This window comes from Chamaea fasciata, unplaced genomic scaffold (genome assembly GCF_029207755.1).
Source record: "Chamaea fasciata isolate MVZ Bird 193981 ecotype frontalis unplaced genomic scaffold, bChaFas1.0.hap1 SCAF_7, whole genome shotgun sequence".
NCBI lineage: Eukaryota > Metazoa > Chordata > Aves > Passeriformes > Sylviidae > Chamaea > Chamaea fasciata.
In genome coordinates this window covers 699413-717321 of record NW_027094092.1, presented here as the reverse complement: position 1 = coordinate 717321, position 17909 = coordinate 699413, and the positions used below count along the sequence as shown (strand labels likewise).

The 17909-nt window shown below is 52.1% G+C and overlaps 1 protein-coding gene across 2 annotated transcripts in view; it reads left to right on the top strand.

The window, feature by feature from the left end:
* The window catches only part of LOC136291959 (epidermal growth factor receptor kinase substrate 8-like protein 2), a 47549-nt gene extending 32901 nt beyond the window's left edge, over window positions 1-14648 (top strand). For both annotated transcript variants that reach the window (XM_066187093.1, XM_066187091.1), the window contains 17 exons: window positions 948-1109; window positions 1392-1541; window positions 1666-1745; window positions 1878-2017; window positions 2557-2636; window positions 3099-3225; window positions 3570-3658; window positions 5081-5155; window positions 5817-5965; window positions 6100-6226; window positions 6584-6699; window positions 8558-8669; window positions 9422-9529; window positions 10070-10211; window positions 11317-11500; window positions 11899-12031; window positions 12404-14648. In XM_066187093.1, the coding sequence (XP_066043190.1) occupies window positions 948-1109; window positions 1392-1541; window positions 1666-1745; window positions 1878-2017; window positions 2557-2636; window positions 3099-3225; window positions 3570-3658; window positions 5081-5155; window positions 5817-5965; window positions 6100-6226; window positions 6584-6699; window positions 8558-8669; window positions 9422-9529; window positions 10070-10211; window positions 11317-11500; window positions 11899-12031; window positions 12404-12475 (2046 nt within the window). In that variant the 3' untranslated portion in view covers window positions 12476-14648. The remainder of the gene's footprint in view (window positions 1-947; window positions 1110-1391; window positions 1542-1665; window positions 1746-1877; window positions 2018-2556; window positions 2637-3098; window positions 3226-3569; window positions 3659-5080; window positions 5156-5816; window positions 5966-6099; window positions 6227-6583; window positions 6700-8557; window positions 8670-9421; window positions 9530-10069; window positions 10212-11316; window positions 11501-11898; window positions 12032-12403) is intronic.
* Window positions 14649-17909: the final 3261 nt, after the last annotated feature.

Sequence of the window (17909 nt, the reverse complement as noted above, 5' to 3'; positions counted from 1 at the left end):
ACACAAACTGCACATACAGGTGCCAGGTGCAGGGCTCGGATCACCCCACACTGCAGGATGCACTTGGAGCAGGGATGGGAAAGCAGCCTGGATGGTCATGCTGTGGCCGAGCTGCTCCCGGCCCAAGCGCACACAGGGGCAGGGAAGGAAGGGAGGACAGCACGGAAGCCTGGCTGCGTTTACAGGACAGGTGAAGGGAGGTAGGAAAATCAGGATCACCAAGCAAAGCCACAGGGCAGGACAGAGGCAGACAGCAAAATATCCTTTCCCACAGTCAGCAACACCCATTTTCACTACTGTGAGTGCTGATTTGGATATTTTGGGGGGAAAGGTAAGCCCGACCCTAAGGGGGGCTTAAAGGGCTGGTGTAGAGTGAGCTGCCAGGTTTGGAGCTCCTGCAGGCTTCGCAGCCTAGAAGCTCTGCAGAGTAGCGGTTCCCAGAGCATGGGACACCACACATTGCATGGATCCCACTTGGCACAGAGGACCAACACTTGCCCATGGCTTGTGTGAGCTCTTTGCCTGGCACAAATCCTACACAAGCAGGTTTGCTACACAAGACAAGCAAAACACAAATGCCTTTACAGCATGGCAAGCAAAGCATTAGTTCGGCTGCCACAGTTCTACCTCCAGGCCAGGTACAGAGGGGCCTGGGGAGTAACTTGTGTGTGTGAAGCATTTGCCCAGAGCTGCTGGAATTGATGAGAGTAATATGCAAGTGGCGAAACTGGTTATGAAAACCCATTATGAAACCCAAATCTTTCACTGCCATGAACAGTTGGTATCACAGGCTGGTACCAAAATCCAAAACTGTTTTGTGCAGCAACGCCTTCACGCCTGAGCTCTGCGAAACTGCAAACAGTAATTGAAGCCTCTAGAGATGCTTTCATCACCAATTTACGCACATTTTCCACCTGTTTTTATCTCCTTTCTCTCCCCAACTTCAGCACTTGGCCACCTTCATCATGGACAAGAGCGAGTCCATCACGACAGTGGATGACGCAATCCGGAAACTCATCCTGCTCAACTCCAAAGAGAAGATCTGGACACAGGAGATGCTGCTGCAAGTGAACGACAAGTCCATCCGGCTGCTGGACTGTGAGACACAGGTACCTGGAGCGCTGTGGGACTGACCCCAGACTGAAGTGTGGGGTGCAGTGAGCGCCCTTTCCATTCTGCCCAGGAGAGGGCAAGTTCTAAGGAGCACAAACAAGGGTGAATCGCTACTAAAATCCTCTCCTGGATTAGAGTCAGCCCTGCAGCGTGGGAACAGGATAGTTTTAGCAATGACAAACCAAGGAAGATCAGCCCAGGGATCCCAGGAGTTCCTGCACGGGACCCCTCAGTTTCATAGTTCCCCATTGCCTGACACCTTCCCCCTTCTCTTGCAGGAAGAGCTGGAGGACTTCCCCCTGCCGACAGTGCAGCACTGCCAGACAGTGCTCAATCAGATGCGCTATTCCTCCATCCTCCTGCTGGTGTGTCAGGATTCTGAGCAGCACAAACCTGACATCCACTTCTTCAACTGTGATGAGGTGGAGGTGAGCAGAGCCTTCCTGCTTGGTGTGAAACAGAATATAACACTTCTTGCTGTCTGCCCTCTCCCCCTTTCTCCAACCCTTCCTAAAGCCAAGCCCTTATGAACGTCCCTGTTTTATCCTTGAGGCGGAGATGGTTCATGAGGACATAGAAAGTGCCCTGGCAGACCACAAGCACGGAAAGAAGATACGGCCACAGACGCTCAAGTAAGTGCTGTGGGATACAGCTGAGAGCAACAACAATAAACGCCTGTTTCCAGTGGTTTAGTCACACTCCAGTCTCTTGGAAATGGGATCTGTAGCGACTGAAGGGGTTGTTCTGTGACATTTTCCTTGCAGGGCAAACCAGGAAAAGATCAAGCAGAGACAATCCATCCTCCCCCCACCTCAAGGACCGGCTCCCATCCCGATCCAGCATGACATGCGAGGCTCAGCAATGAACAGGAACAGGGTGGCACCTCCTTCCCAGCATGATCCAGGTACAGGGAGCACTCAGGAAGTCTTTCCTGGGGATGGGAGACTAATTAACCCAGACAGCCAACCTTCCTGACGTGGTCTGTGGTGAAAATTAGTGTTGCACCCGCTGGGCATCTTCTGCTCAACAAATAAGAGCTCCCAGAAACTCCTCGGACTTGTCATGGTCAAAAGTGCCTTTGCCAAAACTGCCTCCCCAGTTCTCCCACTTGGCAGATCATGCTGTGCCGGCCCTTTCCAAGCCCCTGCCCTGAGCTGACACCGTTTGTTTTGCACGAGGGGCCACCCCAGCGACTGTTCCCACTAGAATATCCCTCCACACACACTGGGTGTGTGGCTTCTGGAAGCTGGGAGCAGCCTCGGGGTTGGGTCTTTTGCAGGACAATTGGGATTTAGCACCTATTACAAACATCATTCTCGAGGTGCCCTTACAATCCAGAACAAACACCCAAGCTGGGAGCTACCATCCTATGGATCCCTGACTTTTGTGGAGCCTATTTCCAACCTCTGATAGTAAATACATTTTTCTCTCCCTTGTTTGCAGACTATGAACGACGAAGCTCTGGCTCTCACGACCATGAGGAATCCCGCGCCATGTTAGCGCAGAAGATTGAAAAGGAAACGGTGGGTGACAGGGATACTGCACAGTCCACAGGGAGGAGCAGAGGCAGGGAGCTCATGGCTCCTCCATGAGCAGACATTTGATGCATCATCTGGGCATTTTTTCAATTGATTCCTTCTGTGCATAAAGATAAGGTGGCCAAAAGCAAGTCCTCATCACCGCGTCAGTGACAATGTCCTCTGACCTGAGGCAGCTCTGCTGATTCCAGCTCTGCTCCTCCCCATCCCACTTGGGTTATCTTCCAGCCGACCATTAGCAGGGGTCACTTGCCACATTGGTAAGGACAGCACAAAGCCAGGCCGGGCAGTTCTGTGCTTGCAAAGGGATGCATTGAGTTACATTTCACACCTGGATTGCCCACTCGTGTGCATTCTCCTGGGAAATGCAGCTGGCCCTGGGATTCAGGCTCCCAGCTGTGTGCAGCCCAGCTCTCATGTTGATCCCTTGGGTTTCCGTCCTCACAGCAAATCCTGAACTGCACCCTGGATGACATTGAAGTGTTCGTTGCCCGGCTCCAGAAGGCTGCAGAGGCATTCCGACAGCTCAACCAAAGGAAGAAAGGGAAGAAGAACAAGAAGAAAGGGCCAGCAGGTGCAGTGCAGCAGCCCCAACAAACGGGGAGCACGGGGGGGGACGCGGGCGAAGGCGGGGGGACCCCACAGCTCCTGGCCCAGCAGGGCCGGATCGATGCTGCAGCCCAGCCATGGATCCAGGCACACCAGCTCAGGAGGTGCCGCTGCTCCAGGGGCACCTCTGGCAGAGCACATGGAGCCTCTGGCACATAGAGGGAGTTTGCCTTTCCCTGAGCCCCTCATTCTCAGTAGTTCTGGTCTCAAAACCCATTTCTGCTGTGCCTTCTGCCCGGCAGGCAGATGGAACCTTCCCAAAGGGGATGCTTTCACTAATGTGTCCTTCTCTGCCCCTCCTCCTGGCAGAGGGAATGCTGACCCTCCGGGCAAGACCCCCAAGCGAGGCCGAGTTCATCGACTGCTTCCAGAAAACCAAACTGGCTTTTAACCTCTTGGTAAGATATCAGAGGAGTTTCCATCCCCTGCAGGGACAGGGCTTTTCCCCGTGTATCCCAGCAGTGGGTGTTTAGAGAGAAACTTGAACGGAAAATACTGACAATGGACGAGAGTGTGAATTCCAGGTTCTTCAGAACTCAGGACAAACATTGTGTCAGGCTCGTGCAGGTTTTCTGGGACAAGCTGTTAAACCAAAACCAGAAGCATCAAGTGCAGGATGGGACAGAGCTGCCAGAGAGGGTTGCAACACCTGAGTCTTTCCACATCCAGGCCTGGGAGGTCTCTGCTTGACAGGAACTGAAGTCCCCCATTGCCCTGATATTCCTGGCCCCTCTCTTCCCCCCCTGCCAGACCCTCTGTATTGTGGAGGGGATGAAAAGCAAGAGCATAAAGATGTTCCCAGTGCTACCAGGTCTGCTCAGTGAAACACAGGAGACCAGGAGGCTAACAAAGCAGCAGGAGTTCTGTCAGCTGTGACCAAACTTGTCCAGCAACACATCCCCCAGGCTCCTTCCTGGGCAGTCATTAATAAAGAAACCCCAGAGACTGTAAACAACCGTAATGTGGGACACCAAGCTCCAGCCTTTTCTTCGAGAAGCAAATACGGATAATTTGTGCCTGCTCAGGATCAGGAGCAGCTTATTTCCTGGCAAGAGCCCAGGGTTGAGTGTGGAGCAGAGCTGGGACTCCGTGGTGGAGCCTGGCTATGATCCTCACCACGTGGCTGCTGAGTCCGTGGGAAGTGCCCCTTCACTGGGTTACCCTGCTGCCAGCAGTTGTTTCTCACTTTCCCACCCCACACTGATGTTTAATCTCCAGATTTTCAAATGCTTTGCATTTTGGTGGGAGTGGGGACCCTGTCTCCCATGGCAGTAGGGCCAGGAGGCCAGGACACGAGAAGGAGCTTGCATGGAAGCACAGATTGGAGAGGTTTCTCACCAGAGCTCTGCTGATTGCTGCTACAGAAACCCAGTTCTTACAGTAAATTAATCCCAAGTGTTTGCTCCCTCATTCTGCCACAGTTCGCCTCAAGCTCCGGGTGCCAGGGGCAAGACCTTGGTGGAGACTTTCCCTTGTCAGCAATTGCCAAGGGACCCTCAGAACACCTGTCTTGCTGTTTTCACTCATGGAACTATTGGGATTCTCGACCCTGCAACAGGCAGGAGCAGCCATAACCTTGCCTCACTAGGACTTTCAAAATAAGCCAAGGTTTTGTGTGTCTGTTCAAATTGCCTTCCAAAGCACTGATTTAAGAGAGAGGGTGCTCCGCCCCTCCTGGGATTAGAAAGGGACACAAAGTAAAATGAATGATTCCTACTGTCCCATCCCTCGCTCTTCTCCTCAGCCAGCAACACTCCCCCTACGTGACAGAAAAGAGAGGGCACACTCAGGTCGGGGTTCACCTGTGTTTCTCTTTCCAGGCCAAACTGAGGAAGCACATCCAGAACCCCAGCGCTTCGGAGTTGGTTCATTTCCTATTTGGGCCACTGGAACTGGTAAATCTTATTCCCAGGTCTCACTGGGAACTCCCCTTTTATTTCTACTTCACACTTGCAAGCAGACAGATTGTGCAGAAGGGTTAGAAAACTGCTCATGCCTGGCCGCAGGTTTCTCAGAAACTTCCAGAGATGGTGCTGGTTGTTCCTGGCCTCTGATCCAGTTTGCAGCTTGAAGTAAATAGAGGAGTTCCAGCAAATATGAATCCTTCCATCCAATCAGTAAAGCATTAGTGGGAACAAAAGGGGAAGTCAGCTGGGGTTCCCACTGGGAATATGTCTGGTCTCACCTTCAGGCAAACATGGCTCAGTACTTGCACTGAAAATGCTTGGAAGCAGAAATCCCAGCTTGGAAAAGGAGCCAGAAAGGATACAGGAATAGCAAGATACTTTCCATTTTTTTGAAGTGTCAGCTTGTGACACTTCACTTGTCTGTAGCAACAGCTCATTTGTAGATCAGATCTTGCGTTGACTCCAATCCAAAAAAAATCTCATGTTCCCCTGAACTGTCCAGTCTCCTTCAAAGACTTAGGTTGATGTTTCTTCAGGTGACTGAGCTGATCCAAGGATCAAAGGATTCTTGCTCCTCTGTACGTCCCTGGTTTGACGTTTTGACCGTTTCTTGCTACTTCTTTCTTTGTGTGGTTTGTGTGTGACTCAGATCATCAATAGTTGTGGAGGCCCCGAGCTGGCCCGGTCTGTCGTGAGCCCACTGCTTTCTAAAGATGCCACCGATTTCCTGAGAGGTCACCTGACGCCCAAAGAGATAAACCTCTGGGATTCCCTGGGGGAGACATGGACCAGATCCCGGTGAGGACAGAGCTGCCATCTCCCCAGGCTCCCCAGGCAGAGGGGATGCTTGGATGCCCTGATGCTCCTGCTCCTCCTTTGAGGGGATTCTCATTCTTGTGAATGTCACCTCATATTCCCGCTTTGTGTCCTAGAGCTGAGTGGCCCCGAGACACAAACATCCCCACCTACATCCCCAAATTCCGCAATGGCTGGGAGCCACCCACAGAAATCTTCCGCGGAGCTCCCTGGGAAATAGACATCGGACACTTGCAAGAGGAGGTCAGTCCTGTGTCCCTGGGGATCCTCCCTTCCCTCTCCCTCCCCCTTTCCCAGAAAGATGGAGCTGTGGGGGGTGTGGTGGCGTGCAACTAGTTGACTCAAAACTCCGTTGGATCGGGTTGCTCCAGTTAAATAAGGAAAGCAAATGAGGCTGGAGAAGGGCAGCAATAATCAGCCTCTCCCAGTTGAAGGCAACAGGGCCCTACAGTGTCACTGAGCTCCAGGGACACAGGCTTCCCTGAAGAACATCTTGACCAAAAGCTGCCAGGCCACGACTCATCTCCCACCGTCCCTCTCCTTTTCTCCTATCAGCCTTCCCCTCTCCTGGTAACACTGACTCCCTGTCTGCCTTTCCAGCTCTCCTCAGCCAATGGATATCCTTACCGGAACTCCTCGCTCAAGCGTGGCCAGACAGCTGAGCAGACACAGGCTGGGGACGCCTTCAAACAGAACGTCACTCCACATGGAAACAGGTGATGGATCTCACCCCCACAGCTTCAGCTCCCACCCTGGAACCTCGTGAACACACACGGACACGCGCGGTGACACTGGAAGTTTGGGCATCCTGGAGACAACTCCCTGCCACTATTAAAAACCACCAAGAGAAGGCAAAGATCAGCTGAGGGATTATTCCCATGAGCACTGTCTGCTGTTTAACCCTCAGCAGCTCTGCAAGGAAAGGAATCCCAGGTGTCTTCCACCACAGGAGGCAAAATATTGGCTGACTTCATCAGTCCATCCAGAGGTCTTGTTTCCCAACATCAGCCCACCAAAGTGACCTTAAGGATCAGGTGCCACAGGTGCTGCACTGCACTGCGCTCTCCATATGTGTAGAGACATTGGAATCATGGAATTACAGAATGGAGTGGGTGGAACGAGACCTTAAAGATTACTCAGTTCCAACCCCCTGCCATGGCCAGGGCCACCTTCTGCTATCACAGGTTGCTCCAGGCTCTGTCCAACTTGGCCTTGAACTTGGCCTTCCTGGGATGGGGCAGCCACAGCTCCTCTGGGCAACCTGTGCCAGGGTGTCCCCACCCTCAGAGGGAAGGATTTCTGCCCAGTATCCCATCTAAACCCACCTTCTGGCAGTGGGAAGCCATTCCCCCTTATCCTGTCACTCCAGGATCTTCCCTAAAGTCCCTCTCCAGCTCTCTTGGAGCCCCTTTAGGCACTGGAAAGGGCTCTAAGGGCTCCCTGGAGCTTTCTCTTCTCCAGGTTGAACATTTCCAGCTCTCCCAGCCTGTCTGTGTAATGTTTCAGCCGTTGGAGCACTTCCTGGCTCTTCCTGGCCCCTCTGGACACTGCTGAGGATCTCCCCATTCATCCCAAAGCCACCACAAGTTGCACAGACAGAAGCTGCCTACAAGAGGAATTTGCCCCAAGGGAAGAGCACACACAAACCTTTCCCAGGGCCAGGGAAGAGCAGCCCGAGCTTCCAGCACTGCTGGAAAACATTTTGGCTGAGGAAGGAGCTTTGTTTCACTGGAGACAGCAGCTCCCCCTTGGCCTGAGGGAGGCAAACACAAAGGCAAACCAAAGGCAAATCCACCGATGAGAGGCTGAATAAAACAGTATATTCCAGTCCTGCCCACCTCTCCCGGAGGGAACTGCCAGGGCGCCGTGTTCAGACAACTCTTCTGAATGAGACAAAATTCTGGAAAATGGGGAAAAAACCCTCCCCTTGTTCAGAAGTCTCAGAAAGTTCACTAGCAAACTCAGAACCAGCCAGGCCACCCTTTTGCCTCAGGTTTTTTCCCAAGGGAAAACGGCTCCTCCGCCTTTTAACAGCCTCAGTGCTCATTTTCCATCACCAGATACTCCATGGTGCAAAACCTTCATCAAAGTACCTTCAGCTCAGAGTTTAGAGGCTCCATCTGCTTCCTTGTTTACATGAGCTCACACCTTGGAAACTGTCCTATCTCCAAGTGCCACCAAATTCATACCAAATTCCACATGAGTCCTCTGCTGGGATTTGACACGTCACTTTGCAGGGATTTGAGTCAAGTCTTCGGCTGACCAGCCATTTTTCTGTCGCCAGCTCTAGTCTGGGAAAAAACCCCTCCGAGCCAGGCTGTTTTTCCATGGTTTTCTGTTCTAATCTAAAACATTTATAAGCTTTACTACAAAAGTTCAAATCCAGAGTAATATCAGTAAAAGAACTTATTTTTCTCATTCACCCTACCACTGCTCCTGGTAGGAAGATCAAGTAGGAGAGATGCAATGTGGAACAGGGAAAGAATTAGGACCATTTATCTTCTCTAATTCCAATTCTCTTGGCCTTGTAATTGAATGAGCCTCCGCTAAAACTCCAGGTTTTCTCTCCTGCAGGAATTTTGAGGCCCAGGGAGTGGCTGTGCCCAGGAGATTTGCCAAAATCCGCTACGATTTCACCGCACGAAACGCCAACGAGCTCTCGGTGCTGAAGGATGAAATCCTGGAGGTACGTGAGCACTCCTGGGCAAAAAGTGTGTCCCCTCCCCTTCCCAGGGGCGGGAGAGAGCTCAGGATACCAGGAAGCACCAGCTCTGTTTTCCTTGCTGGTGTCTGAGCAGTGACAAGGGAGCTTTGCTCAAATCCAGAGCTGGAACAGGCTGCCTGTGCTGTGTCACTTCCTCAGCTCAAACACACCGGCCCCCATCTTAACCACGGTGAGGAGGGAGGACACCCACTCCCTGTTGATCCCTGCTCATCCCCTGCTGGGTCTGTGCTCCTCATTATCACTTCCCCCTCCATGAGGAATTGTTTTCTCCAAAAAACACCTTTTTCATAACCTTTCTCTTCCTGCAGCTGGAGAATGTGGGACATGACTTGGGCTAACACTGGTCTGTGAGCTGGGGAAAAGGTTTCTGTGCCAAATGTAGCTTTTTAAAATTCTTTAACACAAAAAGACAACAGAAACTCAGTCATTGGGAAAAAAAAGATCTAGAGAAACAGGGACATTACGTAGCAGCTATGAGTTCTTCAGCACCCAGAGTTCTCCTATTCATCCTTATGATAAATTCCAATGCCTTCCACGAAAAGTTTCAATCCTGGATTGCTTCTGAGAACAGCAGGGCTAATCAGAGCTCCTGGCCTCAGTGATGTCCTTCCGGCAACTTCGCCTTCTGGGTGGTCCGTCCCCACTATATCCTGGTTGCTTATGCCTGAAATCCCATGTTCCCACTAGCGGGTTTATTTTTGTCCCTCTCTCAGGTGTTGGAAGATAATAAGCAATGGTGGAAGCTGCTCAACCGGAGTGGGCAGGCCGGTTACGTTCCATACAATATCCTGGATGTGGTGAAACTGGAAGAGCTCGAACAGGTCTGTAGTCAGGTGGTACCTGACTGGGGAGCATTAAGTGAATATTACAACTTGCACTATGGAAATGTGGAGCTGGAGCGTTCTAAACACCCTAGGGAAGCATGGAATCGCTTCTCTATTTCGGTATTGCAGAGTTTGGACAAAGCTTGAGGAAGCCCAGCAGGCTTCTGGATAAATCTTTGCCAGTTTAATCAAAATTAAAACTTCCCAGTCTGCTCCAGGCCCTTGGCAGTGGCCACGCTTCACATCCCAGCTATGGAGCAGTGAGGCTTTGCCATCCAGGGGGATTGAACATGTTTGGCACGTCTAGGAATTCCCTTGAGCCACCTTCAGACTTTGCTTTGGGTTTTTCATTCCCAGAAATTAACTTCCTCCATGCAGCTCCACCTGAGGTCTCACCAACCCCACATCGGCACAAAGACAACACGGCAGTTTGTCCCTCTGTGGGTGCCAGGTGCAAAGTTTAAGAAAATGAGAAATGGTGGGAAAAAATTCTTACTTTTCTTTTTTTTTTTTTTTTCTCTTTCCCCTTCTATCCAGTCTAACCAGAGGTACAAAGGAGACCTGAGCCCCAGGGGCTATGGCCCATCCAGTCCAACTCACAAGCTGCCTGCCAGCTACGCCGGGGATAAGTGGGGCAGTGAGATGTTATCACGCAACTCTCCACAGGACGCCAAAGAACGTATGTGTGTGTCCCACCCTGTGTCCCACGCTGGGGTCCCCTGGCTTTGGGTGCTCCGGGACCAGACCGACCCAAGGGGCTCCCCTGCACCTTTCAGTGATCAGAAATAGAACAGCACCGGGGCTGGAGGCTATTCCAGCTAGGACAAGAGCCAAGAGAGCAGCCCTGGAACTTGTGACACCTTCTGGGCTCTCAGGCAGCCCAGGACGAGCAGGGCAATAAGTGATCACCCCATTCCTGCTTCCTCCAGCTTGACCTTCCTCCTCCTCCTCTCAAGGAGAGAGTTTTCCTTTCTCTTCCAAAACATTTAAAGTGTGTCTAAGGAACAGCTCAGGTCAATCCCTTTCTCTCCCTTCCTTTTCCTCATATCCTGTCATGTGTGCAGAGCGCCTGCTAGCTGGTTCCTTCATGTGGTTCCACAGAATTCCCAGGCAAACAGGAGATCCACATCCCTCCCTCACCCTGCACGTGTTGCAGGGGTCACAGAGCAGGAGAGACACCAGGGGCCCTGCTCACCTCACCCCTTATCCCAGCCTGTCCACTCCTGGAAGCAGGAGCCCTTTTGGGACGATGGAAAGCCCCGGAATACGAGGACATAAATCTGTTCATAACACTGAGTATTCTCCACAGTCCTCAGGAGTTTCATGGGGAAAGTGACACTGGATGAAGTGTCACTGGAGTTCTCACAGAATCGCAGGATGGCTGGGGCTGGAAAGTCATTCAAGCTCACCTCATCAGGAGTGTGTTGCTCACTCCCAGTTTGTGCTTCCTGCTGCTTCTGTTCTGCTGCAGAGCAAAACCTGGAGCTCTGGGATCAGCAAATTACTGACTAGAAGTAGCAGAGAGGACTGAAAAGCTCTCAATCCCAATCCTTCAATAGCAGACTCTCACAGATGTGTCCTTCCACATCAGGCAACAGCCAAGGGGTGATGGGAGGAAAAAAAATGGCAACACAGGGGCACAGGAAAATGGGAACCGCTTTTCTGGGCTGAATTTGAATAAAAATGCTGAGCTACACCCCCATTCTCCCTACAATATCCCCAGAAACACATTTAAGGGGATTTTTAACTGAAGACTAGATTTCATTCCCTACCTGTTTCTACAGAACTTATTCACCAAATGGATGAGCTGAACGATGAGCTGCTAAAGAAGATCACAAACAACAAAATTCAGCCTCCCCACAGGAATTTCAAAGTGGAAAAGCCTCAGCAGGTTTTTGTGCCCCTCACCTTTGAATCCAGCACTGAAGAAGTCAAAGCCTGGCTGGAGGCCAAGTCATTCAGCAAAGAGTAAGATTTGCTCTACTGCCACATGAAACACTCATCCTTCCCTGGAGAAGGAGCAGGGGAGGCTCTGGCACCATCTCACCTGGGACGAGTCACTGGGATTTACTTACAGAGCCTGGGTTGTAAATTAGATTTCAACCCTATTAAATCCAGGCCCTATAACCAGGATGTTCAGAGCCCAAACTCACTCGCTTTCTATCTTATAGACATTTCCTTGGAGAAAAAATAATTAGGGAACTAAACCCACGGCCTGAAATGCCACTGGAATCACAGCTGCCACCCTGGCACAGCCCCAGGGCTCTGTGATATGGTCCCAGTGCAGTTCCCATCTCCCACTCCTCCCCTCTGGCACGAGGCCACGTGCAGCACAACCGTCACCTGCCCACTTTGTGTCTCCCCAGGACCGTGGAACACCTGGGCATCCTCACTGGAGCTCAGCTCTTCTCCCTCAACAGAGAGGAGCTGAAGAAGGTGTGTGGTGACGAGGGAAACAGAGTCTACAGCAAGATCACGGTGGAGAAGAACCAGCTGGAGGTAAGTGTTTTTCAGGATAATTCCTGCTGGAACGGGGGGCTCTACCAGCACTGTCAGACAGCTCATTAAACAGGCATTTTAAGAAATACAACTGGGGGAAAAAAAAAATGCAACCAAATCTACACAAGCGATAAAACACATGTAAAAATTCTGGAGTGTCATTTAAGCACAAAGGTCCCAAATCCTTAAGGGAGATCCCCCTGCTTCCACTAATTAATCTGCTTTTCACTGGTCTCACCTATCTCTTTGAAACTAGCTCTGCTCCTACAGCATTCATTAAATACTGTAATGTTAATAGCATTCATTAAATACTGTAATTTAACTACAGCTTGAAGCTCAAATCCAAACTTCCTGTTTTGTTTCCCATTCCAGAAGAGCAGAGGAGAGTCGGAGCTCCAGGAGATCATGAAGCGCCGCCAGGAAAGGATTGATTCTGCTAATTAAAGTCTCTGCTTTATTTCAGCTCTTAGCCCTAAGTAGTGCAGAAAAAAGGGAAGGAAAGCAATGATTCCCGGCCCAGGCCGGGGGCGGCAGAGCTCCCCTGGGGTCCAGCTGCCATCAGAGTGACAATTCCTTGAACACTGTTGGGAAGGGTTGACAATAAGACCACGTCCCACTGGGAAAGGTGTTTTAATTTTGCATGAAGTATTTTTTTTTTTTTTATAACTATATATTTTATACTGAAATTTTCCACGCATGCGATCAGAGCAGGATTCACACGGGGCTGGAGGTAGGGCAGGGGCGGGATCCAAGCAAACCAAGACCCCTGGAGCTTTTCCCCGAGGGCCGTCCCTGCTCCCGCCCCTCGCTGGCAGAGCAGGCCTGGCACAGCTCAGCAGAGTTCAGCCTCCAGGCCACGGGAATGAGGCTTTGGAGCCCTGTGGTGTTTGGCTTTAAGGAAAGGACATTAAAGCTCATCCCGTTCCACCCCCTGCCATGGCCAGGGATGCTTTCCACAAGCCCAAGTTGTTCCAAACCCTGTCCAGCCTGGCCTTGGGCACTTCCAGGGATGGGGAATCACGACCTCTCTGGGCAGCCCGAGGCAGCCCCATTCCTGTTTCCCCCTCAGTGCAGGTGTCCCCTGCAGCCCACGAGCACAGGCCTGGTGACAACTCCCTGTCCCCCTGTGCCCCCTCACTGGACAAGGCCAGAATGGCAACACACATTCCCAAAGTGCGGCTGCTTCCTGAAATCCAGGGGCCAGTCAGTGCTGTCTCTGAACAGCTGAGATGAGCTCTCGGTGCCCAGGAACGAGCAGGGCTGACAGACAAGGGGACGTGAATCTGGAAATAGCCGAGTTCCACCTGCCCACCGCTGCTGATGCAGAGCCTGGGGCTCGGGGCAGCTGTGCAGCCCTTCCCTGGGGCACTGATCCTGCCCTGGAATGTTGTGGTGTTGCCAAACCCGGCCTCAAACCAGGAGAAGATAAGCCCTGACCATTTGCTCCCGACCCGGGCACACCCACGGCCCTTCCCAGGGTGTTGGTCACTGGACCCCACCTTCACCTTTGATTCCCAAAGAGCTGAAACCCCAAAGCACGCTGGGAAGGGCAGGTTTAACTCGGAATGAATGGGCACAAGAAACAAAAAAAAAAATCTAATTTAGCACTGGATGTTGCTCCGGGCTTCCTGTTTTCCTTCATACAGTTATGTGCATTTATATATAACAATCTGTAAAGAAGGGTGAGGAAAATCTCCCTCCCTAGAGGCGGAATGCTTCCAAATTTCATGCTTCCAAAATTTACTCACAGTGTCAGAACTCAAGCAAGCAGCGTAGTTCCTGTGCACGGCAAGTCTGGCACTTTGCATTTCTTTCTCTATTTACTGACAGACCAATCTGAGAGCAAAGCAGTGAAGCAAACACAGCTCCAGAGCTGCCCACAGCCCAGGGACAGTTGGGTTTTCTCTCTCAGCACGTGCTGAGTCTGTGCCCAAATCTGTGCCTGTCCTTGCACATTTAATGGAAAAAGCCTCAAAACATCATCTGGGGAACTCGTGTCTAAATCTGAGAGCACCAGGGCACCTCAGCTTGGCTTTATCCTTAAGTGTCTCCAGTGGAAAATCTGTTTTCTTCCTTTGAAAGAGGACACTGCTGGCACCAGGGGAGGATCCTGGGTTTAGTCACAGCCCTGCTGGGATCTGAGAAGGGCACTCACCTTGTCAGGGAGGGATGAAGAGGACAATCCTCCTGAGAAGCCCTGGCTCTGGATTGGGGTGGAGAAGGGAAGCAGGATGGGAAGCACAGCAGGCGAGAAAGTTTCTAAAATGAAAATAAAAACAAATGTTGATATGGGAAACTCACCACCTTCTAGCCCTGGCGTGCAGAGGAAAGCCAGTACAGGGAATTACAGTTATCTGGGATTTTAACAGGAGTGTACACGCAGCTCTGTAAAGCTGGGAGCCACAGGAGCACTTCCTAAAACTAATATCTCAGCAGACCTGATTGCAGAGGTCACTTCTACAAATTTCCATGTGAGTGAGCTGTGCACCTGTTCTGTTTGTACTGCCTGCAGACACTGCTATAAAGTACTGTACACTGATGTACCTGAGCAGAGGAGACAATGATATAACCATGCACTGTACAAGAGTCATTAAAATAGTTAAGTTATACTTATAAATCCATCTCTGTCTCTTTCACTGGGTTTTCATAAAGGTTTGTCACTGAGAGTCTCAGAAACTCAGCAAAATGTCTGAAACCACACGTTTCCTTTTGGGTTTGGGTACTAACATTCAGCAAGGGTGTTATGGCCTGGATGACTGTTTTAAAAACGGGGAAAGCATGAGAAGGCTGTGCAAAAGCACATTTATGCCTGTCTGGAAGGGGAACAACTGTGGTGGCTGTCCTAAGTGGAACAATATAGAAGGAGGGAACAGCATTAACCATTGACTCGGGGCCTGTTACCTTCTGTGGCCAGACAGGACCCAAATCCACAGCCAGCACCGCCTTGGGGGAGGTCCAGCTGCCCCTTTCCAGCCATGACCAAACATCCAGTGCCAGTGTCCATCAGCCCCTGTTCCCCTCTGCCCTGAACCACTGGCACCTGAGGCCCGTTGGCACCCCTGGACTGATTAAATACTCACAAACCAAAATATTGGCACGACCAGATTTCTCTGCCCACCCAGGACACACCAACCAAGCGTGTCCCTTTCTCCCACTCTCCCAACAGAGATCTTCTCACATTGTCATGGGTTTTGTGACACACATCCAGGTCAGGGAACAGCAATTTAGCCCTGGGCTGGGAAGCAAAAGACAACAAATGTGTAAAAATCATCCCTGCCTTGAATGTGTCCAGGCCTGGGAGAAAGCCCTTCCCACCAAACTCCTGGCCTTTTCCCAGTCTGAGGAACTGTGGAAGTGCACATCCAACCCTGGGGCAGACAGGCTGGAATGTTGTCTGAGCAGCAAACACCACAGCCCCAGGCAGCAGCAGCCTGGAGATGCTCTGGATTGCACTTCACAGCCTCAGTCAATCCCACATGGGAAAACCAAGTGGTTTTTCATCAGAGAGAGGAGAACGCACGACAGCAACGCCCTCGTGGGCATCACCGAACACAGTCTTTCCATCCTGGTTCCCATTGCTGCTGGAAAACACTGCAAGCCTGTGGGTCTGGCGTTTAAAAACTGTTTTTAGGTCGGCAGAAATGTCTGTGGCGAGGACGATCCACTGAATTCACCGGTAGAGCCCAAAATCCATTTGAAAGTGCATAAAAGCCCAAAGGAAAAGGCGCTGAGCACCCAGGAGTTCAAGGTGCTCCAGGCACAGACTCCCTGAACTGCCGGGAAATGCCCCCGAGCCTGGCTTTGGGCTGCTCCTATGCACTCTCCAGGGCAGCCATCCTGCCTGGGAAGGCCGGGGAGAAGGGAAGGGGCATGGGAGCCCCTCTGGGAGCCCCCGGCCCCACTGCCAGGGAGCAGTGACACTGTCAGCGCCTGCAGCTCCCGCCCCAATTCCTGTCACTTGGAGGGTGGCTCCCCATGGGGCCCCTGGGGACATGGGACAGGCCCTGGCAGTGCTGGGGCAGCAGTTGGACCCGATGGTCCCCAGGGACACCTGGACAGGTCCTGCAGCACAGCTTCTTGTGCTTCAGGGCTTCTGGGGTTCGGTACAGATTGGCTGGAATTTAACCTGATAAAAATCATTTGGCAAGACTTAACATTAGCCCAGGAGTTCCAGGGCATCACCTCTGTGTAGTCTCAGTCAGTTTCACTGGGGTTTTGGGGGGGGAAACTGCTTTAGAGGTGCGATCAAACCTCTGCACAACCCTTCAGGATTAAGGGCAGCAGACCGGGTGTGTTGCCAAAAATTACAGAAATTATTTACTTGAAATAATAACAAGGACTAAAAGACCTTAATTAATCCACTCCCGAGCGTAGGAGCTGTAAGTGCTGGTGCAGGAGACCCGGGTTCGGGGTTCGGCGCGGTTCGAGGAGCCCCCTCAGGGGCCTCTCGCCTCAGCGACCGCCACAGAGGCCGCGCCGCCATTGCTGCCGCCGCCTCCGGCCCGCGCGCTTTTTCTCCCTGTCCAAAGCGCATACGCGAAGTGCCGCCATATTGGAAAGGGAACGGTAAGCCTAAGCCGCCATCTTAGGCGCGGTCATGTGACTTCCGCCCAAACTTTCCGTGTGTGCATTGGCGAAGCCATTTCCGGGCAGCCGGCCATCTTTGATACGGAATCACGTGACGTCAGCCCGGGGCAGCCATCTTGCTTTCTGGCAGAAAGGCCCTTTCGGTGCGGGCCGCCATCTTAGGTAGGGCATCACGTGAGTTCTGCCCGGACGCGCCATCTTGTGTGCTGGCAGCAGCCGGGCCCGGGCCGCCCTCTTGGGCGTCGCCGACTTTGACCTGCGGCCACCTCCGCGCCTTGGGAGCGGCGACGGTCGCTGGCCGTCACACACACACGTGCGCTCACGTCACAGCCCCGCACGGCTCGGCCGGGCCCCGTCCGCCCGCTGTCCCTGAGCCGGGGTCTGTCGTGACTTTGCTGCGCGTGTAACACAGGAACAACCCCGCACCGACGCCATGGTCACAGCTCGTCTCTTGTGTGCGAACAAAAGCTTCATTAGTCACAGGCATCACAAAGGCCTTCAGAGTTTGTGAGTTAAGGGCAGTTGTGGAAAAAAATCGGCGTTATTTATTACAAACATCTCTGTTATTGATCACACTTCCAATAACAGCGGGCAGCTGCGTTCCTTGCGGGATATTCCTGTCCAAGCCCGTGGCAATAATTTTTTTTTTTTTTGCAGCTGCCTCATACGTGAGTGTTTGCAGATCCTGAACGCGAAGGGAGAAAGCCACCTGTCCTCTTGAGCCCGTGCAGATGTTGGATTTTAGGAGGAGCTCGTCCTCCGGAGGCGAGCGGCGGGTCGCAGCTCGCTGCAGTTCCCCGCGGGAACACGAGGGGGTGCTGCAGGGCACGGTGCGGCGCTTCCCCCTCTGTCCCGGCTGTCCCTGCTGAGCTCTTCCCTGTGCGCTGTCAAAAACCGCAGGAAAAAAAACCTGGACTCACTGCGCGATGGTGCTCCGGCAAAGGAAGCAGTGAGGGGATATTCCTAAAATCCTACAGTGTTCCGGGAGGGAAGGAACCATAAAGCCTGTCCCATTCCACCCCCTGCTATGAACAGCGACACCTTCCACTATCCCAGGTTGCTCCAAGCCCCGTCCAGCGTGGTGCTGGACACTCCCAGTCACTCCAGACTCCTGTAAGTCACTACAGCCTGTCAGAATAATTAGGTTTTTTTTCTTGGAATGCTGTAGGAGAGAAGGTATTTGATGGGGCTGAGCATCACATTAACACGGCCATACACTTCTGGGAGCCACTTCTGGGAGTGGCGAGCGATTTCTTTTTCGGGGTTACCCAAAAAGGGAGGTTCTTTGTGA